The sequence below is a fragment of the Microdochium trichocladiopsis genome (genome assembly GCF_020744255.1).
Source record: "Microdochium trichocladiopsis strain MPI-CAGE-CH-0230 chromosome Unknown B0I36scaffold_12, whole genome shotgun sequence".
NCBI lineage: Eukaryota > Fungi > Ascomycota > Sordariomycetes > Xylariales > Microdochiaceae > Microdochium > Microdochium trichocladiopsis.
The window spans coordinates 1,347,261-1,372,774 of record NW_025763555.1 but is presented as its reverse complement, the minus strand read 5'-3'; the positions used below and the strand labels follow the sequence as shown (position 1 = coordinate 1,372,774).

The 25,514-nt window shown below is 52.1% G+C and overlaps 10 protein-coding genes across 10 annotated transcripts; 4 read left to right on the top strand and 6 right to left on the bottom strand.

Annotated features, from left to right (window-relative positions):
- Positions 1–348: 348 nt before the first annotated feature.
- B0I36DRAFT_46068 (FAD binding domain-containing protein) lies at positions 349–2,868 on the bottom strand. Its single transcript, XM_046162912.1, has 5 exons — positions 2,544–2,868; positions 2,410–2,490; positions 2,217–2,362; positions 1,362–2,161; positions 349–1,311 (listed from the first exon to the last, which is right to left on the bottom strand). The coding sequence occupies exons 1-5, from the start codon at positions 2,653–2,655 to the stop codon at positions 654–656; spliced, it is 1,797 nt and encodes a 598-aa protein (XP_046006045.1). The 5' UTR covers positions 2,656–2,868; the 3' UTR covers positions 349–653.
- An 832-nt stretch (positions 2,869–3,700) lies between these two features.
- Positions 3,701–5,606, bottom strand: B0I36DRAFT_425629 (putative cytochrome P450; the record flags this gene model as incomplete). The annotated part of the gene is made up of 6 exons (XM_046162344.1): positions 3,701–4,032; positions 4,088–4,279; positions 4,330–4,902; positions 4,956–5,335; positions 5,390–5,453; positions 5,513–5,606. The coding sequence occupies 6 exons, from the start codon at positions 5,604–5,606 to the stop codon at positions 3,728–3,730; spliced, it is 1,608 nt and encodes a 535-aa protein (XP_046006044.1). The 3' UTR covers positions 3,701–3,727.
- Positions 5,607–6,415: 809 nt separating this feature from the next.
- B0I36DRAFT_46043 (uncharacterized protein) lies at positions 6,416–7,472 on the bottom strand. The gene has a single exon (XM_046162911.1). It carries the CDS (start codon positions 7,251–7,253, stop codon positions 6,456–6,458), a length of 798 nt encoding a protein of 265 aa, XP_046006043.1. The 5' UTR covers positions 7,254–7,472; the 3' UTR covers positions 6,416–6,455.
- On the bottom strand, positions 7,446–9,015 carry B0I36DRAFT_46004 (uncharacterized protein). The gene is made up of 4 exons (XM_046162910.1): positions 8,831–9,015; positions 8,710–8,770; positions 7,622–8,656; positions 7,446–7,568 (listed from the first exon to the last, which is right to left on the bottom strand). The coding sequence occupies exons 1-3, from the start codon at positions 8,849–8,851 to the stop codon at positions 7,692–7,694; spliced, it is 1,047 nt and encodes a 348-aa protein (XP_046006042.1). The 5' UTR covers positions 8,852–9,015; the 3' UTR covers positions 7,446–7,568; positions 7,622–7,691.
- A 202-nt stretch (positions 9,016–9,217) lies between these two features.
- Positions 9,218–10,156, top strand: B0I36DRAFT_337637 (uncharacterized protein; the record flags this gene model as incomplete). The annotated part of the gene is made up of 2 exons (XM_046155688.1): positions 9,218–9,881; positions 10,026–10,156. Coding segments are annotated over exons 1-2 (674 nt in total), but the record flags the coding sequence as incomplete, so codon positions are not given.
- Positions 9,828–11,084, top strand: B0I36DRAFT_45966 (uncharacterized protein). Its single transcript, XM_046162909.1, has one exon. It carries the CDS (start codon positions 10,083–10,085, stop codon positions 10,992–10,994), a length of 912 nt encoding a protein of 303 aa, XP_046006040.1. The 5' UTR covers positions 9,828–10,082; the 3' UTR covers positions 10,995–11,084.
- Positions 11,085–13,349: 2,265 nt separating this feature from the next.
- B0I36DRAFT_396840 (uncharacterized protein) lies at positions 13,350–14,905 on the bottom strand (the record flags this gene model as incomplete). The annotated part of the gene is made up of 2 exons (XM_046161562.1): positions 13,350–13,864; positions 14,188–14,905. 2 exons carry the CDS (start codon positions 14,903–14,905, stop codon positions 13,350–13,352), a joined length of 1,233 nt encoding a protein of 410 aa, XP_046006039.1.
- Positions 14,906–16,075: 1,170 nt separating this feature from the next.
- Positions 16,076–16,696, top strand: B0I36DRAFT_355209 (kinase-like domain-containing protein; the record flags this gene model as incomplete). The annotated part of the gene is made up of 1 exon (XM_046157416.1): positions 16,076–16,696. One exon carries the CDS (start codon positions 16,076–16,078, stop codon positions 16,694–16,696), a length of 621 nt encoding a protein of 206 aa, XP_046006038.1.
- A 2,091-nt stretch (positions 16,697–18,787) lies between these two features.
- On the top strand, positions 18,788–20,790 carry B0I36DRAFT_377903 (family 18 glycosyl hydrolase; the record flags this gene model as incomplete). The annotated part of the gene is made up of 5 exons (XM_046160610.1): positions 18,788–18,803; positions 19,398–19,470; positions 19,533–19,631; positions 19,683–19,732; positions 19,796–20,790. The coding sequence occupies 5 exons, from the start codon at positions 18,788–18,790 to the stop codon at positions 20,788–20,790; spliced, it is 1,233 nt and encodes a 410-aa protein (XP_046006037.1).
- A 3,528-nt stretch (positions 20,791–24,318) lies between these two features.
- Positions 24,319–25,405, bottom strand: B0I36DRAFT_368948 (uncharacterized protein; the record flags this gene model as incomplete). Its single annotated transcript, XM_046159694.1, has 3 exons — positions 24,319–24,552; positions 24,619–25,010; positions 25,078–25,405. The coding sequence occupies 3 exons, from the start codon at positions 25,403–25,405 to the stop codon at positions 24,319–24,321; spliced, it is 954 nt and encodes a 317-aa protein (XP_046006036.1).
- Between the last annotated feature and the right edge of the window lie 109 nt (positions 25,406–25,514).

Sequence of the window (25,514 nt, the reverse complement as noted above, 5' to 3'; positions counted from 1 at the left end):
GTGCCCTGGCGCTTGTGCTAAAGGTCAGGCTGAGGAGCAGTAAGGGCGGCTCATACTTGCATTGCCCGATTCAGCCTACTCCGTTGGCGGCCGACAGTGGCCAATTCGAGCGGCCGATCGTAGATGGCTTCATTCTGCTGGTTCGAGAAGCGAAGGATTCTTGACGCGTCTGAACCGAGCAAAACATCCAGGAAATGCTCGGGAGTACGTGTACCATGCGACCTGATTTCGACAGCGTTTTCTCGACGTCTTGGAAGGAAGTGCACGCTTCGATCGGGCTCTTCGAGCAGGCCAACACCAGTCAGATGGAGAGATTCTTCTCCGCTTGATCCTCGGATACAGTTTCTGATGCTCGACTCACTTCGAAGCTGGTCAAGCCGCACGACCGGCTTTCGCTGCGTTCATTGTGCGTTGCAGGAATTGTCGGCACCGACGGTGGCATGAAGCTCACAGCCCAGATTCAACTTGCTGTAACATAGCACGTTGGCATGAATGGTGCCTTGCACGCCGTCGCACCCGCAGAAGAATGAGAATTGAGAGGAAGGGCTGTTTGAGCGGCGTGCTGGCTTTGAGTTATGCGCACCTTGCGAACTTGACATTGCATCTATGTACAGACGGAGGTTGTCCCATCGACTGGCTGCTGTTGTCCGCACTCAGCGAGACAAGACTGCTTTGAGGACATGCAACAGTTTTTCAGCACTGCCATCTTCCCATTCCTGACACCTCCAGGCCACAAAATAGTCCGGTCGCACGAGCACGCAGCCGGATTCTGTCACCCCCCGTAGCTTCGCCCAGTCGTTGTAGCGATCTTCATACTGCTGGCGGAAGCCGATTTGATATACCTCAAGGGGCACGCCGCCGAGCGTTTTTGTCGCTTCCTCAGCTGCATGCCGCCAGCCGTCGCCTCCGATACCAGTGATCAAGGTGAAACGGGTCTTCCCAGCAAGATCAATCGTCGATATTGGGGCAGATGGGATTGCGTCGCTCAGCCATACATGGGGAAGGCGCGAGCCAGGATATGTGGTTGGGTGGTAATGCTCCAGCGGATCCTTGTCAAAGGGAGGGGGCCCATCCTTCTCATCTTCGTGATAGACCGCCGTCGAACGATAGCGCTGATTCATCTCAATGCCAAGACCGTGCTCTTCTCGATCAAGAAGTCGGAGTGCCGCTTGAAAGTCATTGCGACGTTGATGGCCGCGGGGAGAGGCCTCTTTGAGTACAGATAGAGCAGCCTTACCCGCCTCGGGACCGGGTTCAAAGCAGCCGAGGATCTGCCATATTTTCAGGTGGTTACGGGAAGATTCATTGGCCCTGCACGAGTCAGTATTGAGAGAAGTTGGAAAAGTGGAAGTGATACTGACTGAGTCACGATGTCCTGGCCAACAGGCTGTCGCTCGTCATTGAACGATGACAGTAGTTCTTTTCCCGCCCATCCACGCTGGACGTATGCAACTTTCCAAGCGAGGTTGTGGGCATCCTGGATGCAAGTGTTCGAGCCGAGTCCATGGTTCGGAGGATGGCGATGGACAGCGTCTCCGAGGCAGAATACATCTCCTTTCGAATAGCGATCTGCATATATCTCGTTGATATTCCAGGTCGACACGCCCAAGATTTTGATGTCAACAGAGTCGTCGCCGATGATCTCTCGGATACGGTTGACGTATTCCTCATCCGACCGACGTTGTCTATCCGACCCCGGTCTATGAACCAATCCGACGACCCAGGTGGACCACGGTTTGACCATTCGGACACATGATAGGGCTGCCCAATCAGGCGTCTCCCGATCTGCCTGCATAACCCAATGTAGATTACCGACGCGGTTCTTCATCAAATGCGAGAGGTCTGCCTCAACGAGAACGTTGGTGGCAGGTCCACCGCCTGGCTTCACCACGAATGGGAGCTGCAATGCTTCTGCGATTCGACTCCGTCCGCCGTCGGCGCCGAAAAGATATTTTGCTTTGACGCGATATGTGTGACCGGTGAGCCGATCTCGGAGGGTGCTGACGATGCCTTCGCCATTGTCAAGTTGCTCGAATGAAACATGTTCAGTGTCGAATCGCAGGCGAAATCCATTTTGAGAGGCGTAGGTGGTCAGAATTGGTTCCAACTGCCACTGTGGCAAATCGATGTGGACAGATGGGCTCGCAAGCTCATAATCGCCCTACGTGCATGTGTGAGTCCCCTCATTCTGTGCTGGCGTGATCTGCGAGACCTACCTTGCGCTTGGGTGAGTTACCCCATGCGTGAATGCGTGCGTATTCTTCGCCTGCCATGGACGATGACCAGATGGTGTGTGCCATGGTATCACCATTAGTCCCCACCTCGTAGCACTGTTTGTCCACGCCAATGTCACGAAGACAGTCTGAAAAGCATTAGCGACGAGATCATCTCAGTAACGTCCTGACATACCTAGTGCCGCCATGCTCATAATGTGTGCTCGAGGCGTGTTCGCAGTGCTTGGTTGATTGGTGACGACGAGGCCCTTGAGTTCTGCTGTTGTGTTAGCATCGAGTCCCACGCATACGTGCTGTCGCAAAGCTCACTATTCTGAGCCAGGAAGCAAGCAAGGCCAGCGCCTGCAGGACCCATTCCAACGACGAGAAAATCGACGTCCGTCACGTCGGATGATGCATTGCTCGTGCCATTGGTGGCCATGTTGACGGCGAATTTGATGAAGCAGCTAGGGATCCCGCGATGGTAGAAGTAGAAGAAGGTACGTGTTCGTTGATAGGACTGGACATGATCATATTGGCTGCGAGATCATTTCTATTATTCTCATGGTCCAGACGGTTACCCCACGGCAGTCCACGAAAGCAGTTGCAGAGTCAAGCCACGCTCGGGACCGCATGACTAGCTCTCTGGGGTAGCTCTCTGGGGTATCTGTCTGGGGTAGGTTGGCGGTGTATATCGGTAGTGGTGTGCTACTCTTGCCACGTCTTTACTAGGTGCATCAGACTCGTGCCACGCCTTTAGGAGGTGCATCAGAATAAGTGGGCCGTGGCACGAGCACGACAATGTGACCCGCCACGAATCATGGCGTGTCGAGACTACGCAGTAGCGTACACTAGCGTAGGCACCCCGCGCATCATCGGAGAACTCCATGGGATATAATTGCGGGGTATTTTCGTGCTCCACTTTCGGAGCCGAAATGGGATCGGCACCGGGGCCCATGGACAGCGAGCCAGTCCAATGGAAACCATTCCTCCTCATCTTGGAAAGACGACGACAAAGGGACTCCGCGCTGAGGTCATGGCCTGCTGAAGGGCCTTGACTATTATATCTAAATTCTGCTCAGATGCGCCGATGACGCGCCAGGAGACATCATGGATGGGTGTTGTAGAACAGTATTCATTTTGCAAGGATACCTCCGGACTGACACTCAAAACACACCACCTCACATAGTGATGCTCCTTCTCCTCGCAAGAGTTCAATCGCCGTCGTGTATTTAAGGCGAGACTACACTAACCTCCGGGTAATATGCTGTATCCAAGTTATTAACGAGGTGGCTTGTTTGCCTTCGTAGTTGTAAGAGTCACATTGAAGCGTCACATACGGGGGTGCAAATGAAGCTATTGGTGATAGCAGAAGTGGTTTAAATGAAGGAACGCGCCTAAGGCGCCGGCGGTGCGGTGCGCAGATGTGGTTCACCTGCGCACTGACCACCTGGGCTGTCTGCTTATCTTATCGTATGATGTGCCCCCTTTGGATGGCTAGATAACTACGTGTACTAGGTCGAAGCAGCAATCACCTCATCGTACTTGGCGAACAGATCCGCGTTGGCCGCAGAATGGCTCTCCTCGACAGCCCTCCGTCTGTCCTCAGATCGAACCTTCAGATCGACCGGGAAATCTTTGATGGACAAAACTAACCCTTCGACGTAGCCGGTCATTATGTCGGTGTCTATTTCAATGGGTTTGCCAGTCGCTGGATCGGTTGGAAGCCTCATGTCAAACGCCCACAGCATCTTCGATGCGACGTGCATGAGGTTGCGTTCCGCAAGATGTATGCCAGGGCATAGTCGTCGACCATTCCCTACAGCTGGAGTCAATTATCAAGAAATATGTTTCCAGTGAACGAGCACGCTTACCATATGAATAATGATCGCGCTTCTCTGGGTCCGCAAGGTTGGCGTACTCGGACGCGAAAGCGGTGAAACCTTCAAATCGATCGGGGTCGAACTTCTCAGGGTTTTGGTACCGTTTCTCGTCTTGACATAATGTCCAATTGTTGAGAAACACCGTTGATCCTTTTGGAAGCAGCTTGCCGTCAAGCCAGACATCTGTCGCTGTTAGTTTCCACAGCTGAAAAGACATCCGTGAAGATGCTCACCTTCAGACAGTTCATGCGGAATGCCAAGACCCCCCAACGGCCGCCACCTCTGGACCTCCTTGATGATGGCCATCACATACGGCAAGCGACCGAAATCCGACAGATCAGGTATGCGATCAGACGGGACCTCGCGATCAATCTCGGCCTGTGCTTTCTTTTGTATCTCGGGGTGCAAAACCATTGCGGTGACGAAGTTGGACAGGGTAGTTGCCGAAGTATCGGATCCACCCTTGATCGTTACCCCAGCAAGGTTGGCAATCTGATGGCGCGTCAAAGTATTCTTCCCGGTTTGGTCCAGCATTCGATCGACGATGCTGCCGACGGAACCAATGCGCTGTCTCCGACTAACGACTGTGTCGTGAAGTCCATCATACAGGTCACGCATTTCATCATGCACAGCACGTGCTCGGGACTTCCAGTTGTTGAAGAATCGTTCTGGTACCCAATTCAGGGCCGGGAAGATGTCGACGGGCGGAGTGGCTCCCGGTGTGTTGATAATCGTCCATTGACGCATTAGTTCTTCGAATCGCAGGATATACGGATCGTAAATACGTGGCTGTCGAATACCGTAAACTAAGAAGATATTAATGATAGTCAGGCGAGCATTCTGAGAGGGAGAGACTTGCCGAGGCACATGATTAGGCTGTTGGTGAAGCGCTCGATATGTCTCTTCCATTCGGACTGGTCCTGCATCATGTCGTACAGCATTTGCACAGATTCGGCATGCTGGAGTGGCGCATGGGTGCCATTGCACATGGTTTGCGTCAAATCGCCGTGGATCAGCTTGCGCAAGTCGCGCCATTGAGGTGTTGCATCCATCCACAGCAGGTGTTCTCCGCCGGTCAGAAGCTGTTGCCGAAGCACACTGACTGGCCGATTACTTGAGACAGCGCTATTCTTGTCAAGAACTTGCTTCACAGCGTTTCGGCCGCTGAGAACGATGATATTGCTCGGCCCAACGGTCAACGAATAGCAGTCGCCGTATTCTTTCGCCCATTCGTGCAGTCTGTAGGTGGGTCAGCTCAGGTTCGACAAGATGGACTCGCCGCGTCATTCGTACTTGAGGAACAATTTGGACGTGGGCATCTGCAACATGTTGCCCAAGAGCGGCATTGTGGGAGGGCCTAATCACAGTCAGCCGTTCGTGTTTCAATCACGGACAATTTGACTGTTGTGGACATACCATCTGGCATATGTCGGCGCCGATGGCCGATGGTCGAGCAGGCATGGAGGAACAACGCCAATGGCAGACCGACCGCAATGAAGTAGGCCAACATGATGGTGACTTTACGCCGACGAGTGTTGTTGTTCGGATTGATAGATTGGAGTCGTGCACAAGATTATGGATGGACAGGAATGGTTCAACAGTCAGTGCAAGCAGCCACTTTATCTATTGCTGCCGTCAACGCTGTCGGCCTGGTTACCCCACGGGAAAAGGCAAAAGAGAACTCGTCCTCTGCACACCTGCGCTATGCAGCTAGCAGCCTGTCAAGCCCCGATGGTCCGCCTGCTCCGCATTCCCCAGCTTCTCCTCAACGCCACGATCGACAGCCCCAGCGCCACCAGCAGCGAGACACGGCACCCCGTGGTCACCCATACTCTTGGTCCTCTTCAACAACGCGAGATCCCTCGGCCTCCGATTGGATCACAGGAAAACTGAGGCCCTGTACGTTCCACGCGCAGTCCCGTTCTGGCTACTTCGTACATAGTGGGTTCATTCCCGGGCCAGCTGTGGGGCCGCCCCCTCACCCGAGTCACCCAAGCAAGCGCTCGACTCCACCGCCTGCCGAAGGGCCACAACGGAGGATGTAGCCGACTCCACTCTCTCGCGAACATCTAATTACTGCGTAGACACCGCTGGTTGTTCCCGGACCAAGGACCAGCCCCAAGACGACCCGACCAAGTTTCGGTACTCCCGGACTTCGTCAAGCCACCAAATGAGTGGTGGAACCAACACAAGCCCGAGCACAGCCCGTTGGCCTGGCGCGTGTGGTCCGACAAGTCACCGGACGATCACGTCGACATTTCAGCCCGATCTTCTCCGTGGGTACACCTCAGGGGCGCGCGTGTCGGGAGACCACCTATACTGACACGTAACCAAGTTTGGGTTTCTATTACTTGCGACCTCATTGCTTGATATGTAGATCACCAATCTCGCGCACTACTCGAGCTAGCGATTTTGCTATCTGTGCTCGAAGGAGAGACAATACCCTTTCGCCTCTCAAGATTGGTACTCGGACCTGCGACGGTGAAAGCTCCGAATCACCAAACGCAGCCTTGACATACAAAACTAGTGTTGCGTAGTAAATCGCGTACGGTATGTGAGGCGCTTCGTGTTGAGCGTGTTGCGGGTCTCCGAGTGCCTCAATCTGTTGTCTCGAGTCCACTTGTCTGGATGGCAGGAGATTCTCCGCGGCGGTCAATAACCTCTCCGCATGCCAACAGGCAATCTGGTGTTCACGACTTTTCAGCCAAGTGTTGATGCTTTTCGGTGCAGCAGCGGTCCGGCTATCGGCTTGAGCGGAGCTGCGGTTGATGTTTACCAGGGTCTGCAGAACGATGAGGCCCGTGTGGAGCATAATGCACATTGCGTGGTACAGAGAGAGGTCAGACAGGCTCTTGCAATGTTCCAAATGTTGCACTTGCGCACATTTGTCAAGAGCCAGCTCCACGAAATCCGGTCTGTCGAGACGACTCGCAAGCGTAGGCAGTACGCCGCGACCGTCAGAATCCCGGCATGGTCGAAGTCCTGACCACAAATGAGGTGCAAGTGAAGCTAATGCAGTCAGGGTCGAAGGGAGTCCATGGACATGGACGTTTCCATCGACAATGCTGGTAGAAGCTAGAACAGTTTGCATCAATTTGCTGTCTGGTGTTGCGCAGCGTGCTATGTCGTGCCACATCATCGAAGGCGGTCTCAGCATGATGACAACACGGTAGGAGTCCAGAACGTAGAGTGCTTCGAGTAGTCTGTGGTACAGCTGGTCAGCCAAGTCACTGGACTCATATCAGCACGAGTTCGTCATTACTTCGTTGCGGACGTGTCTTCCGATTCAGTAAGATCGCTGCTCAAGGTTTGAGCGTATTCTGTAACTGCCTGAGAGGGATGAGTTCGACGGAGAGCCTCAAATCAGGCACAGCGGGTGACGCACGGTAGTGAGACTGCCTTGGAAGGCCTCGCCTATCTCGTAACTCCTTTCCTGCCCGCTGCACAACCCATACACTTCCAATAGGATGAACTACGAGTTGCGTTAACCTCGGATATCAATATTATGAGAAGTCCTTTTAATACCGTTGCCGCGACCTCAAGGGCGGATGAATTGCTTCTGGGTGTGTACTCCAAAGAATGGTACTGCGCGACGTTAACAAATGATTTTCATGCCGGAAGCCGTACTCACCTCAGCCAGCAGCAGTCGACGAGCATCATTATACATGGCGTTGGCAACGTCGATCGATCCGGACACTACACTAAACAAGCCACCGACTGCTGCCAGTGCATATATGTATTTGATTGAGTGCTTTATCGTCTCGGGCGCGGCTTCACGGTACAGATCAAACACCTGCGGAGCGTGCCGTTTGAAAAGTTCCCGAAAGATCCGGACAGTATCGCTGTCATGGCTGCGAAGATCGGGCGGTGCAGAGTACCACATCTTTCGGCGTGTGCTGCCTGAAGGCGAGACTTGTTGCGAGCGCGAGTCGAAGTAGTCAGCCATATAGGTTGTCAGTCGCAATGTCGGACTCGCAATTACGGGTTGCTGTTCGGTTTGCTCAAACAGTCCCGGACCATACAAGTCTATCTCTTCCAGCCAGTTGTACTCTATAGGCTGAGGATTTAGTTCGTGCATATCAAGGAGATCGTCCCAGCCTGTGGGAGTGGTGTTGTCTTGAAGAGGAAAGAAGTCCAGTCCTTCACCATTCACATCTGGAAGGCGGGATCCGTGGGAATGTTCAGGTCCTGAGATTGGCAGTCCAGAGTCTGCTGTTTGCTGTGGGAGCGCTTCATGCTGTGGGAGCGCTTGATTCAATCCATTGCCGTCTCTCGCCAACGTGGGCGACGATGTGACTGGCACAGGCTCTGGACTGATGACGAAGCATTGCTGCGGCCTCGTGCGGCAAGAGTTACAGGGTTGCTGTCCGTCGCATGCAATTTTTCGTTCACGACATCCTAGGCAAGCATGTCGCACACGTTTGCGACCACGTTGGTTCCCTTCTGCGGTAGATCCGAGATCCAGGGTCGCCGAGCAAGACTTTTCGTGCGCTGCTCGGACATCTGCCCTTTGGAAGGATTTGCGGCACACCTCACACCGATATGGCGCTTCTCCGGTATCTAAGGATTGGGTCAGCCCCCAAGTCACTGGGGTAGGACACAGAAGTACCCACGGGTTCGGCGATGCCTAGCAAGATGCTCTGCTCGAGCGAACACCCGGGAGCAGTATTCGCACTGCAGTGGACACTCCAGAGTCAGCGGCCGGCATCGATCGGCCTCGGGATGGTTGCTTACCTTCTTCTCCGCTCGGCCCATATTATTCACCCTCGACGACGGAGTAAGGAATGGGGTTGGGGAAGCAAATCTCCCTAGGTAGAAGTGATGAAGAAATGGATGGGGTTGTGCTGACCCCACCAGCCGAGGTGTTCCCTATAGAAGTAATAAAGGAATGGATGGCCGGGGGGTTGGGCTGACCCCATTAGCCGATGTGTTCCCCCGGCTTCTCCCCGTACGCCACCTACCCCAACCCCACCTTAATAAAGGAATGGATGGGGTTGTGCTGACCCCATCAGCCGAGGTGTTCCCCCGGCTCTCCCCGTACGCCACGTAGCCCAACCCAATCAGCCGAGGTGTTCCCCTTGTTTCTGCCCACACGCCACGTACCCCAGCCATCCGCGCCATCCGATCGTGGCGGGCGCATCTTCGGACTTCGATGACCTGCCGTCCGTCCGTCCAGATCTGGCGGTCATTGGGGTCGGACACATCATCTCCAATCTCCATTCAGCAAGGTCAAACGATGGAAACTCCAACAGCCAGTGTATGGCCCGCTAGGCGACACCCGACCCGCTGGGAGTCGGTCGACGCCCACCAGGGACCCCCAATCTCGGTCAAGGAACGTTTCCGTACCGTTCTGGTGCACGGCGAGGGTGACGCAGTCCGTCACAATGCTTCCTCCTTGGATCTCAGTTCTTGTCTTGCCACGCCTACAGCTGAAGCTGAAACTCGGCCACACACGTACCCGTTGACACTTTTCCATGGCCTACAAGCTCTCCCGACCGATAATGAGCTTGCAGCCTTGCGTCGTGTATACGGCGACACGTTTGGAACACACGTCTACGTTAGCGAGTTCGGCGCCGAGGGAATCGCAGCTCAGTCCAACCCGCCATATCTGCAGCTGACGTTGGCTTTGGCTTGCCTTGCCTCGATTTTCTTCGAATCGCCAACAAAGACGCAGGATGCATCATACGCCGTGTCTGCGCATCTTTTTCAAGCTGGCTACCACATTTGGCTAGCGATGCTGGAAGTCGATGGTCGCGAAACCCGTAGCGCGAGGGCAGTAATTGCAGTAAGTTTGAACAGAGCCTGTTCAGATGCCGTTCATATCTCAGCGTTCAGTAGGCAGGCCTCTTTTCAACATACGGTATACTTGCATCAGGGAGCGTGATCAAGCGAAAGACAGCGGGGCTTCTTAGTAACGTGACGAATGTAGGTACGGACCAGTGTTGTTGCAAGATCCGGAGCTGATCTTGAGTAGGTCATCAGACGAATGCGAATGACCGATGATTCTGCGTCTGCACATACTGCATCGAGTGCGTCTGAAAGACATCTGGTCGGAAAGAGGCGAGTAGAACCAAAGAGATCTCGAGTCCGGTTTGAATTCAAACTGACTGGTTGCAATAGCGCACTGCTATGGTACATGTTGCTGATTGATATCATTCACGGCCTGAAAAGCAACACCGCGCCAATCTACTCAATCAGCGAGCTATCAATTCGCCTGCCACAAAAGGGCTACCCATTTCAGATGATCAATGACGCACTACTTCATGGTCAAGCTCTTCCAAATGATCTAGGCCATCGCGAAGACGCTCTGGCATTGTCCATTGCGCTTCTCTCGAACATCATACGAACTCACAAGACGTGCTTTGGGCCGTTGAGCGTACTCATTCGTCCAGATCCGTGGAATCCTTACCGGCCGCTCACCTGGAGATCAGAGCTCGCGAGTGCTGTCGCAGTGTTCAACACCGCGCTCGCTCGGTGGGAAAGTCACTTCCTTCAACACGCGGACCATGATGTACTCGCCTTACACTACTTTACAAAGCTCTATCTCATGGTTCCGAGCATCGCGGAACTTCCGAGCCTGGCTCGTAGCGGTTCGATCCGTCCAATACAGTTGGCCGAACAAATGACCATCCCTGATGAAGCATTGGAAATCGCGTGGGACGTCTTCGAGCACGTTGAATCTGCCATCACGGTGAAGAATCACAGAATGTCGATCTGGCTACCCGAAATTACCTTCTTGTCAGCTCTGACTGTCTGGCACAGCCATTCGAACAAAGGCCATCGGAGATATGGTGGTATTCGGTCACTCGTCATGTACCAGAAACTCTTGCTACAGCTACCATGGCCATGCTGTACGGAGATGGCGGCAGTCCTGGATAAGGCTGCACGGCAAGAGTGACTTGCTCTTGAACCAGAAGAGATTACATTCATAGATATGCACTTCTTAATCTTAGCGACGAAGAGCAATCGCAGCTCTCTGACCCCCGATCCTGCTGCCGGCAATGACCACCTTGAGCGGGTGGGCATTGCCGGCTTGGCCAATGTGTTCTTGTTTATGCGAGTGCGACCATTTTTAGCGAATGTTAAGGCGCAGCTGTGGAATCTCGCAGCTGTAGCAAACGCTGTGCCTAACCGGTGGTCTGAGGTCTGTGAGAAGATCCGAGGCTATGGACGATGTGATACATACAACATCCTACGCATCGCGTATCCGATCGGTGTTCAATGCCTGGTCATCGTGTGACAGCGTCACATGCTGCGCTTTCGGACTGCAACTCATTGCGCGTATCTTGGCCACGGTGTAATTGTGCGCATGTCCTTCTCGGATCGCAAAGAAAAATCTCTCGTCGTCGCAGCATCCGCGCTTTCCATCAAATCGCCGCGATACCGATCTGGAAGGTAGGCCCGAACCTCCATCGGAAGCAGCGCTATGATACTGTACTGTTGGATTGATCGAGCATTCTTGTAGCATGCTCCTCGACGTTAGGCCTTGGGACGTCCGCATAGGCCCAATGAGGCTTTCGACCGTATAATAACCACTCTCCTCCACACACGTGGCAAAGTCGTCCTCCTCAGTCATAAGATTGAAGCAAGGTTGGCAAAAGTAGTGGTCTTTGGATCATCAGTAACTGAATGCGGAGCTTGAATAGAGTGGGTTCATTTGGGTACTGACCGCACTCTGTCCTACAGCTGGCTGGCTTCTCTTCGCACGCGGTACATAGAGTATCGCTCTCGCGGTTGGCCGAAGTCTCCTGACCGTCGCCTTGAGAACCTGCGCTGCCCTGGCACTCTTTCATGACCTGGTCTATATGCTGTCCCGTCGGTATGTTGGAGAAAGTCCGAGGCCCTGGCTGATTATCCCGAGTCGTTTTGTGATGAGCAGAATTCTTAGCTATAGATTTGTCAGATCTTTTGCAAGCCCTTGGGCGGTGTTTGGGTCTTCGTGCACATTGAGATCGAGTTCCGTGATGATGCGTAGCTCTAGATCCCGTAACTTCTTGCTGGATTTGGTGGAATGGCTTGCTCTTCATTGTGGGCTGGCGTAGTGACGCTTCTCTGGAGCTTTGCGAATTCTTGGATGAGAAACTTAGGATCTCTCGTTGCGACATCGTGGTGGTCCTCGTAGGTGATACTGAGGAAGCAATCCGGTACGCGAGGACTGGCCTCAACGACTTTTCATATAGGTGTCGAGCTGGCATGCGCCGTTCGAATCTTGAGGTGCAGGGCTGCCTCCGTGCCGTTATCCTGGGAGAGCGCGAACCACTTAAGGCCAATGGCCATGTTCAGAGCAATGGGACCTGATAGAGATGGCGGTTGCGAGCCGGTCTACTTGCGACATTGGCCCCTGAGCGTTGCGTGAGAAGGGCTTTGGCGGTGCAAAGACGATTGTGCAGCAGCACTTACATGCGATCCAAAGTCTCACAAATATGTGAATCCGCGATGCCCTGCACCAGCACGTTCAGTATTGACTTGGCTGTATTCGGGCATGACATCGCTTCAATCGTTCAATGTAGGTAGCTGGACAGTGTGAGAAACATTCAACGTCCTGAGTGCCGTTCTGGACGACACCCATGCCTCTCAGTAACAATGGTCGATCAGAGCTTTCAGGACAATTGCGAGCTCCCGCATTCGCGATGCAAACTTCCGCATGGGGCGAAAGCTGATGATGGGCCACTCCTTGCACTATCACAACGACGCCTAAGATCGAGAGGGTCTCCCACCACTCTCAAGGACGACTGCAAGTGCGGCTGCGAGGCGGTCCTTGATTCTCCATTGCATCTCCCGATGGATCCACCGCCCAGCCATTACGCTGTCAGGCCGGCGTAGCTAGATCCAAGGGACCATACGACGCGTCTGAATCTATCCGGACGCCCAAAGCACCACCAAGCGTTGTGTACCATGCCTTGAATGCAGCCGAAAGCCTTCTCCTGGATCTTGATCCCACTCAGCCCTCGGCTGCTGCGAAGCCATGGTGGTGATTCCCCGGTCGTCGACACGGACTTTATCGTTCTCCATCTATTAAGTCACTCCTTAGATCGACTTGTGCCCTACCTGCGGTTTTGAACCTCGAGAATCAAAATCCGCGCCTGGAACCTTCTGAGGGAGTGCACAAGTCCAGTTGGTGGATCGCCGGTTGTCCATATTTTCCTTTTTCAACCACTCCCAGCAGCGGCCATCTTCTGCTCTTGGGCGACGTCGGTGAAGTTCGCCGAGGTCTTGGTGGAGAAACACTTAGCTGCACAGAGCCCGCCACGCTCTATCCCAGGACAATGATTGTTTCCTCCTTTCCGTTCAGTTCTTCGAAAAAGTAGTTATCCGCCGTGATGTCGCTGTGAAGCCCATTGATGTATGGATAGTCCACCAACAGATGAGTCTGCATGGATTCGTCACCCTCATCAGCGCTGGCGTGTGACCATGGACTGCCATTGCACAAACGGCCTGCTCGGTGGAGGCGCTGACAGGCTGGACGCAGCATCAGACTGTTTGTGAAGTGCTCAGCATAGACAGCGATGTCCCCAACTTCAACAGGGCCGCTGCAGAACCCAAAGTTACCCGTATCCAGCACAAACAGTCGCCGGCCCGCCATTCGTTGCTCCGCGCGCTCAAAGATCGGCACATAGCGCTTCTGTTGGAAGCTATAGTCCGCCGGATCTGCGGATAGTGATTCGAGGACAGATGGTAGGTAAAACCAGACAGGGGGTTCTCTAAGTACATAATAGGCCTGTGATCCTCTAGATGTACCAGGAATGCTTGGTGGTAGAGAAGTCTGCCCTGGTAAGCTGACAACACATCTATTACACAAACAATGACCACAACTAAGCCCACAAGCAACGGGCATAGTTAGACAGGCGAAGCATGAACTTGTATTATACTTGCCGACAAAAAACGAGAAAAAGGACCTGAGCACAAGACTATCTCGTTGTGCTGACGGCGTGTCGAATCTCACGGACAAGAAAGCTTGATAGATCCCTGATGAAAGGTTTCGTGAACAAACCTCACCAACGGCGTCTTTATACAGTGTCTCATAGAGTACTTTGGGGGAATGTCCTTGCTCGTCTTAGTAAATTGCAGGTAAGTGATAGATTTGGACTTACTGTGTCCGTTGAGTGAGTAGCCATCTGCATGCAGTGCGGATGCGATAGCAGCAGCCAGAGATTGGTCCTCACCAGCCTCGCAAGTCTTGGCTAGCGCAGCAACATGCACTGATATCTGGTTCATTACCGGATCTAATCTTCGAATAGTATGAATCGGGTCTAGCTGCTCAAGGACACCCGTGTTGAAGCTAGAGATAGCTGACTTCATCAACAACTTTGCTATCAGAGGCGAAAAGCCGCATCCGATATCTCTGCGCTTCCCTGAAATACGGCGATAGTGCCTGAAGATGGCCACCGAGGTATCCGTAGAACTATTAAGGGTGTGAACACTTTCAGAAGCATTCCGGAACATAGCTTGCGTATCAGACTGCGACCAGCTCCGTGTGGAATCGACCGTGCGCTGGGTTCTCCATGTATACTCCGAGAGCCTCATCAAGACCGTCCTGCAGAAGGTCGGACTGCCGTAGCTGGAATTTGTGCGCTGTGGCTGCGAGTGTCGTGTCCATGAAGCGAGGAACTCAAATAAATCGGCTGTACAAGAAAGATCGTCGACCAAAAACACGACCATATGTATAAGCGCACCCATATCGCGCGACAGCAGCTCTGTTAAGGCCGAGACGGGTTGCGTTTGACCCAAGGAACAGTTGAGATCTTCGAAGTGGCTCCTTGATTGCGTTTCCTTCCTAGGCGGCCAGAATGACGCCGGCGGCTGATGCATGACATTGATCAAATGTAAACATAGGCTGTGTGTTGCTCGTGAAGATATGTTCTTTTGTTCTTGCCCAAGCAGAACTGGAGCCAAGGTGCCATTTTTGTGCGTGATCGGGTCTTGAGGCTAGCTGCGCATGACAGTGCTTTAGAGCTATAAGACTATATTACTGCGTTTCTATAGATTTCTGCCTGCACAGACAGGAATACATATGACGGGATTCTGTTTTCGGAAAGTGGCTCCAAGTGTCGCATGTCTAAACCTTTGAGCGCAGAAACTGTACAACGGAATTGATAGTAAGCGGCTTCCTTGCCGCTAGATTACCAGGCTCTGAACGTCTTCGCAGCTTGGACACGATTCTGAAAACATCATTCCGTCCTATGCTACTAGGCGCGCGCCTTGAATCGAACTAGAGACGCGCGCTTAGTGATTCTAATTTTAGGTCAACGGACGAAAATAATAGCCGCTTGACTGCATCTTCTCCACCCCCCCCCCCCCCCCCCCCCAGCTTAATGGGTCCTTGCTCGTGTGTTGGGGGCCTCCTCACCTTTCCTTTCATCTTTACCCTCTTTGTCGCTATTCAAAGTTGAAATGACACCTGATCAGCCTTTTTAGCCCGGTTGTCTTGCTGTCACATTCGAGAGAAAGTATTACCGCCGCGGCAATGCCTTCATCAAGCGCTGTCTGAGCCAGACCGAAAAGTAGATGGAGAACGAGACTAGGCGTACTGTAGGCGCTCCAGCTATCCCTTTGTTGACATTGAGGACATATCTCGATCTGAATTTTGGTATATCTGGGCAAGAATTTCGTTCCATTCTACGAATATGCCATAAATGTGGCATGGTGGCAGGAGTCAGATGCTCCAGCGTCAGCAATCAGTCAACGCACCTGGCAGGAGCATTGTCGTCCGTTAGCCCCTTTCCGCCCTTGAAACGTGGCTAGGCAACTGACCTGTACAGCATACGTGGATGCGCCGCCCACCACAAAAGAACGGCCATCAAAAGTTGGTGGAGGTGGAGTGTAGGCCCGAGCAAGGTGCCCGCCGGACGTGGGTGTTGGTCGTTATTCCAGTTGGCTGATCACCTGCTGGGAGAGCATTGGCTTGGGAGTGTTCGTGTCGATACTTGAGAGAATACTGTAACGCTTGCGTATCTTGCATATGTATCTTGCAGAAGCGCTATGTGGATTGTTTGCTCCCACGATTTGTCATACAAAGCCTGGCTTGAGAATGGTCACCACTTCAAAGGAGACTATGAAGATGCTGAGAAGATGCTGTGTGACATCGCAAAGGCTCTGAGGTATCTCCAGGGGCAGCGAGTTCTGCACAACGACATCAAACCCTCAAACATCCTGTACAGAAGAGAGACGGGTGCAAAGCTGATTGACTTCGGCTGTGCTCAGCATGGCCCGAAAACTCGCTCCGGTCGTGGAAGCCCGTGGTATACTCCTCCTGAGTACCTGGCTCACGGCTACGGTGGTTTCCCTGCCGAGATTTGGGGGCTTGGTATCGTCATGATCTTTCTTTTGAAACTAATGCCCCTGCCTGAGTTCTCACAGGGGTGGATAACCGAGGATATCAAGTTGAACCACAAGGACAAGACAGAGCTCAAGGACATAGAGCACAAGAAAGGTGTCAAGGCGAAGCAGGCCATGGGCGCATGGCTGACCACAGTGAGGAGAGTGCGAAGCATGCTTCCCAAGAACGCGGTGGCGGAGACTGTTTACAAGATGCTTGACGGGTATCTAGATACACGGGTTCAGGCTCAGGAGCTGGTCACACACATAAACAATCAAGGCTGAGAACAGCACACTCTCGTTCCGCTTCAGATCTTCCGGCGCCTGAAAGAATTGTGCTTAGTGACTGTCGAGGGTCATTAATTACATCACAACTCCACCAAGTGCCTTACGTAAGTACTTACATCAGGCCCGAGGGCGAAATCGAACCCTCCACCAGAAGAGTCAGGTCGGCCCAGACCAAAATGAAAAGAAGAATCGTTGTGAACAACTCCAAGAGAGACAAGCGCGCTGTTGTCAGAGCGATTGGCTATGGTCGCGCTATGCTCTGCAGCATCACACCATGGCCGCATACGTGACGGCCAAGTGCGGACAAGACATGACCAATGGAAGCGGCGCTGCAGCCGCCGACTCCTGCCTGCTGCCCGCGTCGTGCAAAAGGCGACAGCTTGGCAGCACCGGTCATCAACAGCAAGCAACGCAAGTACGCCTGACGGAGTTCCGTCACAGACGGTAACCAGACCGTTCTGCGCCGTCGCAGCTCAATACTGTGGTCTCACGTGCAAACGCTGTCTTGACGCCACGATCTGGGTCACACATCTGCTCCCCTGCACATGAGCTTCCGGTATGTGAGCTTATTATGTTCAAGAATGCTGGTTGTCGGTTTTAGTCCCTCCAATTGCTGACCCCACCATTCACACGCGTCCTCACACGCGCCACATTGGCGGTGCCCAGCCACAATCCAGCTTATGTGAGTTCGACCTGCGTGAACTTTTTCCGAATCATGTCAACTAGGAGACCAAGAACTGCATCTGTTAAACATGTCATATCGCCTCTGGTTGTAGCACTCCATCGGTTCTCTGCCGTACGAGAAGCGGAGGGTCTTATTGCGACGCAATATCTACATTCAGGCAGAGCGTCACGCAACTTAGGTGTGGCGTTCTACAAAAGCTTATGGTACGGATAAATGCCATTGTACTGGTTGTCAATCTGGATAACGGCGCGTAATTGAGCGATGATTCAGTGATTTCATTTCCGCCAAGGCTGAGTCTGAGGCTCGGGCAAGCCGGACATGGTTCCTGCTCATGCGCGATGAGTGGTCGGGAGCGAGCTCGATTCATGCTAGTTATGCATCCAATCGTCCAAAGCCTTGCTTGAGGCCCAGCTTGGGTGGCTGTAGAAGCCTGATAGGTTTGGGAAACGACGGAGAGCCTCAGTATTGTATTACAGTAAACTAATTAGTAAGAGAGTAATTGAAGAGAATAATCCCCGCGTTTCGATGTAAGCTAATCCTGTGGCTCTGCCTTATCAGGGAATCGTTTACTAATAATGCTTTATTGTGTGGCTTTCACTAGTTTCGCTATGGACAACGATCCATGAGATCAGTGATACTGTACCATTCTTTTGCATACAGTTCCAGGTATGAAATTCAATCTGCAGCAATGTTGCTCTATATTCTTCCGTTATGGTGCTATTTTGACCAAAGACCCAGTTTCGGGGAACGATTTGACGTTCGGACAAGGGCGTTGATGGATCTTAATTCACCTGAGATCGGGCGCGCCAACCAATGATGATACGTTCAGTCAAGAGAATTGTTCAAATGTGTAGTAATCTATTGGTCCCGTAGCTTGAGGCCTGCCGTGATTGGATGTAAGGCTCCAAATGTGGCTTCTGTTGTGGCGACAGATGTACATTCCTTGATGTTTTGGGGCAGGATCCGGTACGGCAATCGAGGCCCTCGGGCGATCCTCCCGGGCGATCCCGACGCCAAACGAGGAGGCGTGACGGGCACTGTGTACCATGATCACATCGAGGAGTCCATCCCTACAATGATGGACTATGATACTATCTTCATGCACGATAATGCACCAGTTCACACAGGTAAAATCGTGAAGGAATGGCTCGATAACATGGGGTTCCCGGTGCTGGATTGGCCGCCGTACAGCCCGGACCTGAACCCTATTGAGAACCTAGGGTTCTGCCTCAAAGACCGCATCAACAAGAGGGATCCAGAGATGGCATATATAACGAAGTGCAAGGCTTCGTAAGATCACCTAGAACAGACTGCAATAGCAGCATGGAACGACATAGAGATAGTGCTTGTCAATAGGGTAGTCGACAGCATGCCGCGCAGGCTCAAGGCAGTCATTGCATCAAATGGCTGGTATACCAAGTACTGACCGCACGGCTAAAATGCCCACTCAAAACACCATAGAATCCCTCACGAACGTTACAGCTCTTCATCTGGCTTCATATTCTATAAGTGAAGTGCGTGTATATGTGGTCGGCAGGCTGCTGATTTTGGCGTGTTGCGTTATTTTTGCGAACCCACTGTAGGTCCAGATGTGGGGATGTTTGTTTCGGCTCCAGGTCGTTACCGGATCGGTGGTGCTAGGTGGGATACAATTTAAGTATTTTTGGTACGAGTCTACGCACTGTATTGCAGCCAAAAATAGCGCTGTGGAGCGGAGTTCAAATCGGACCACATGGACGCTAAACCTTAACTCAACTGTACCATGTTGTACATCAGGGGGTGGTCTCTGAATACAGAAGCCACTTCTGACATTCTTTGTTGCATACATAGCGTCGAATCTTGCTGTTCGATATGCTGCTATTTTCCTGGTCATCGTTGTGACACATTTCGCAAGAATATTTAAGCACTCTCAGCCTACTCCTGCTTTGACGACGGCGATCCCTTGCTCGGGAATAGAGCGATACGATAATATGAGATCGACATTCCTCACACCTGCCCTAGTACTTTTATCAGTCCCTACTAGCTTCGCTCAGGTCACAGCCAGGAATATGTCTAACTTCCAGAATACCGTGTACTGGACCAATTGGTTCGCAAGAACATTCCTAAAGCCTTCGGATATCACAGGCAGCATAATAATATTACATATAGGAGTGTATACGCGAGAAACTATCCTCCTCAGAAGTTACCCGCGTCTGAGATAACTCAGGTTCTGTACTCGTTTATGAACGTCCGTGAGGATGGCACTGTGTAAGTTACACAAGTGAGCCACGGAGATAGAAACTGAGAGGTGATTCTTAGCTTCACTGGAGGTACATATGCGGACACTGGCCTCCACTATCCAACTGATTGTAAGAAATTGTCGCCGAAAGCCGTCTGTATCTATGAGAGTCCTAATGACAAGGTGCTTGTAGCATGGACAGACATGGGAAATAACGCGTACGGAGCTGTGAAGCAGCTAGGTCTTCTCAAGAGGTCTCACCGCCATCTTAAGGTCGTCTTATCTATCGGCGGCTGGACGTGGTCCACGCAGTTCCCTGGTGTTGCGGCGGACCCAAAGAAGCGAGCAAACTTCGCCCAGTCGGCTGTCACTATTATGAAGAACTATGGTTTCGACGGCATTGATATTGACTGGGAATATCCAGCGACCGCTACTAACGCTAAGAACTTCATTCTCCTACTCAAGGCCGTACGTTCAGAGCTAGATTTGTACAGCACGCGTGCAGCAAGCGCCTACCACTTCCTATTAACTGCTGCTACGCCGGCAGGGCCGGAGCACTATAACATTCTTCAACTTAGGGAGATGGGTGAGATACTCGATTACGTGAATGTTATGACCTATGATTACGCCGGTGGTTGGGATCTTTCTAGAACTGATCACCAAGCTAATTTATACGCTAATCCATCCAACCTCGAGTCAACACCCTTTTCTACAGATCGTGCAATTATCGACTATACGGCAGCTGGCGTCCCGACCCACAAGATTGTCATGGGAATTCCGCTCTACGGTCGTGGGTTTGAAGGGACTTCTAGGCTGGGTCAGTCAGCTAGTGGCACTAGTCAAGGCACTTGGGAGGCTGGAGTATATGACTATAAAGTTCTCCCTCTGGCAGGCTCTGTGGAGAAATACGACACCGTGGCTGGTGCGTCATACTCCGAGGACACTGTCGATCACCGCATAGTGTCATATGACACGATAGCTAGCGTTCAAAAGAAGCTGGACTATATTCGTCACAAGAAGTTGGGAGGCACCATGTTTTGGGAGGCATCTGGAGACAGAAATGACAGTGCCTCACTTATCGCAACATGTTTCAACGGCCAAGGCGGCAAATCAACTATGGACAGGACTCCCAACTTGCTGTCTTACCCAGAATCAGTGTATGACAATGTCCGTAAAGGCTTCGCTTAACCGCTGCGGCAAAGCTTATCGAGCACTCAGAACCACAAGCTATCAGAACGTAAGTCCGTAGAATAATTCCATTATAGAAAATGAAAAGGCCCTGATCTATGCGTTATTCATTTTATGTTAATTTATGGCAACGTGCAATTTACTATCAGTAAACCTTGGAGTTCCTCGTTGTGATAAGTTGGCAACAAACTCTGGGGATGGTATATAGAGAGTTGAAGCAAACCGAGCTGGACCTGTAGAGTAACGAGTTTAGACTCGAGATAAAATCTTAGTAGACAACAGAGCGATTGCTATGAACCTGACTTAGCTCCGAGCAGAGAAAATTAGCATGTACTTTCTAGTCAAGTCGTGTCCACGCTACTCAGAAGTCTCGATTGTGGCATATATACACAAAAAGTGGCGCAGCGACCTCGTTTTATCTGCGGGTCTCGTACCAGATGGGAAGTTGTGCGCGCACGTGCTAGGTGTCGCAGACATTGCATCTGCTCGATAGTCCAACGGGTTGTACTTCTCCGTTCCTTTTCTCAAGTTTCGGACAGATAAGAGTCATTTGCACTCTGCTTGGCAATCGCGGCGCTAAATTTAATGCTGCCGACTGGTGCGGCTCAACTGCACTTTATGCACCGGTGAGGAACGGCCATTCGCAGATCATTGCTTTATCGCTATTAATAGGAACGGGTACAGCGGGCCCCTACAGGGATCTGAAAGGAGGATGCATGTGATATTTGTTCCCGCATGAGCTGATCTTGTGTGGCTAGCTTCAGCCCTAGTCCATTCTTCACTAACCACGAGACGCTGGAATTCCCTGTCCAAGTCGAACTCTCGCGGGACTACAAGGGCGATAGGCCTCTCTCGTGTAGCAAGGACAGCACTGCTTGCCAAAATGCATTGCGTTTGAGTCGAACAAGAGAGAATTACACCATCGCAGTTCTGGACGACATTTTTGATTGTGCTGTGTTGCTTTGTCAAGTCTGCCTCCGAGAAGCAGTGCACTGCCACGTCCCTAGGGCCATCGCCCGATCCCACGACCATACGAATGACCGCGTGCTACGTTGGTCAGCTAGTCCGCATGGCCTATTGCTGTCGTGAACACCTACTGAGTCTTCGGGATGCATTATCAAGTTTGCGAAGTCTAAGTACAAAATCGTGAGATAGGCGCGCTGAATGGCACCGGTCGAGGGGACATCTGCTTCCTTTCGTCCCCAATGTCCGCAGAGAGCCTGGCCCATCGCATCTTGGAGGAAATGTAAAGCTAAAGGTTGGCATATCTAGGTGCTCAAAGATCGGACAATGGTTAGGGGCCATTAACTTATAAGATAATCGTTTCAAGAACGACACTTACACTTCGTGCGTCTCAGCGACAAGGTCCCACCAGTTTCGTTAGTCGACACTGCCCTATTCCTACCCTGCCCACGTGCATACAAGTTTTCATTTTTCTCTTGTTTCTTGAACGCCTTGGCAATTTCTCGCCACATACACCTTTCACCTTACGGCAACGCTCTGTATTGTCGTCGTGACGTTCTTCATGCGACTAGGGCAAGTAGCCAACTAGCCTCGCGAGGCCTTGACTCTCGTGGGGAGTAACGGTAATTGTGATATGCGCTCGCAAAGTGGAGCGATGCAGAATAGACACTATGCATCACAGAAGCAGCATGGACCAATATGATCAGCCGATACCAAGCTCGCGTAGACTCTAAGGGGAGAGCGTTCCCATTAGCATCCATGTTTCGAATAATTAAGAGAGACTGGTGTGACGGCGATGCCACCAAATGTGTGATATCGCGCACATCTCTGTCATCCCACAGATACTTCAGGAGAAGAGGCTGCGGACAGGTAATTTGTATCGAGTAGACTAACCACGCAACAGGAGACCCAGAAAACTGGTGCAGCAGCTCGCCACCCTGTGCATTGCCATGAGGGGTAGATATCGATCTGATGCGCTGTTATCCCCAGTATCAAGGTCGTGGTAGTACCTACGACTTGTGGTGAAGCAGGCTGAAGACAAATCTGGAACAGTTCCTGTACCTGTATTTGCACCATGCCCGTGGCCCGTCTTGTTCTGCTTCAAAGAACAAAATTTTTCCAAGCTCACCCCAAGCACAGGGCATTTCAAAGAGGAAATTGAATTTGATCCAATGCCCTTTGCGCCTTCGATCGCACAAGATAGACTCGATCTCCTTCCGACCCCGCAGGCATCGACTCTCGCTATATGATTGCAAGCAAGTCGTGGGAGTCAGTATTGATGCCGCGTTCAGGTTGCTTTCAGACAACGCGGCATCTGATGTTTGGCAAGCGGTGAGGAGCGGACATGCAGTTCTGTAGGTCGACAGCAGGACCATCATTGGGGTCCTGCTGCTGCTTCGATTCCAGGATTCTTGAGCTTTTCGAAAACTGCAACGCCATGATAGCACGGCGTAACTCACGAAGACTTGCAACCTGTTTGCGAGGGGTCCCGAACGCGCTCCCTGTCTCCAGCCTGTCACGTTTTGCGCCTGTGAAGTTGAATCTGTGTCCTATGCACTATCTGTTTGGCTCCGTGTGGAGGCAAGAAGTTGTGGGCCTAAACTGTTTCGCTGGCTATGCTGGACAAATTGAAGTATGATTCGCGCCAACTTTGGCTGGTTGCGATTTACTACAGGGACCAAAAACGTACGCCCTTGTCCGGACACGGCGATAGCATATGCTACAGTCTAGCTCACTCTTGCCTCTAAGGACATAGCGGAACAGAACCTCTACCTTATTGTCGTTCAGTTTCTTTACGAAGTTGTTGAGTCTATCGAACAATCTAAGATTCGCTACCACCTTGCCTGTCGCGGTCCTGTAGCCATTCTTTTCCACTGGGATCCCCACTCAGGCATAACTTCGACCAGGTATTCCGAGTCCGCCTTGAAGACTACCTGACGCAAGAGCGCCCCTTCAAGTCCTTCCCTTTGTATTCCTAGTGCCTTCTGAAGCCCCAAGATACCGGCAGTCAGCTCTGCAATCTGGCTTGTTACTTTTGTGTCTTTCAGCGTCATAGTAGTACCGATATTGTGAGGAGACTTTTCCCCAACGAAGACGCCTGCGGCTGCAGACGTGGGAGGTGTATCGTTGTTTCAACACGTACCATCAACGGCAAAGACTATGCCGTCGAAGTCAGCTGGCAGGGCGCCACAGTCTTCGCGTGGAACGGCCTCATCGCGTGCCACATAGGTCCACGGATCGTCGTCAACACCCCCCCTCCCCCCTTCCCCTTCTGCGCCGGACTGCCATTTACTCAAAAAACTCATCTACGGGGCGCAGAATGTTGAAACGTTGTCTATTCATAGGCTTCATATTGTGCTCTCAGGCTATGAACAGTCATACAAGTTTCGCGCAACGAGTTTAAATCCAGACTCTGATAGAAGAAACGACGTCAGACTCCTGACTCTCTTGCCCACCTGCTAGGAGCATTTTCTCAGTTATGCCACCTGTCGACTGTCGAGTCAGAAACCACAGTAGATGTGAATCCCTCCTGACGAGTCTGATCCACCTCGCTTCCTTGGCATATCAAGACAAGCTGGCTCTCCTAGGTTTCTTCTGTGGTTTCTCCTCTACGGCATCTGCGGACCTCTTCGACACTGGAATGCGGTTGGAGTTGCGACTTCGGAAAGGCTTTGCTGGCGTCTTTGGGCAAGCAGTGCCCATCCACGAGTCACGCACGTTGCCAAGCTGCTGGACCAGGTACGCATACTTTTCCCTCAGTTCTTCAAATGCAGTGTGACGCGCAAGCTTCTCCACCTCCTCGAGTCGGGGTGTGATATGTGTTTGGGTTGCACAGCTCGAAGCCCTTGAGTCGTGGTCACTTACCGACAGACGTGGGCAGGGGTAGACTGGGGATGCGTATGGCCCACTTGGATAGAACAGCAACACGCCATCGTCGTCATCGGGGGATTCGACAGTACCGACGGGTTGGTCCGAGCTGTGACTGACCGTCTCCCAGCTGTTGTCATTCTCCTCTTTGCGTTGGGTTTGTGCTTCATCTTCTTGCCTATAAATAATCGCGTGTTTGATGTGGTTCCGAGTAATGGGAAAGTTGGATGGTACAAAAGTGGACGAGACATTTTCATTCTCGTTCAGGGTAGCTGTTGCTACAGTTATGGGACCAATGTCGATTTCGGGTGGCGGATTTGCGAAGGCCTTGTCAAGGTGGACCACGATGGTCGAAACCCATTTGTTGTCGGTGCCATCGTCTGAGAAACCTGGTAGCTGCGTTAAGTTGAGTCGAGATGGGATAGTGCTTGACTTCTGCGTGGGGACGAGCCTTACCTATGCAGGATTCCTGGTGGAGTACGATCGTAGTCCTGGGGTCAAACGTGACTATTTTCTTCCATCGGCCAATTCGCTGGTCAACTTCGTTGGAACTTGAATACATCGCCGCCGAGAGGGAGATGAGCCCATAATCGTACTGGCGTGGGAGGGTGCCCGCGGTGAGAAATTTGTTATTAACGTAGTCGACACGGAAGGTGCTGAGGATGAAGTGATCTTGATGAAAACAACCACGCAGATAGTGCAAGTGCTTTGGGGGTTCTTGCGCCTGGAGTTTGAGGAAGAAGGTGCCTGAAGGTGGACACTCATCACCGTTGAGGGAGGCCATGGCATGTGGCAATCGCACAAGACTTGAGAAACCGAAGCATAGCAACGACAGGTGCCGCGCTATATATATGTAAGTATATACATCAATGGCGAGTGCCGATGCTCACCTC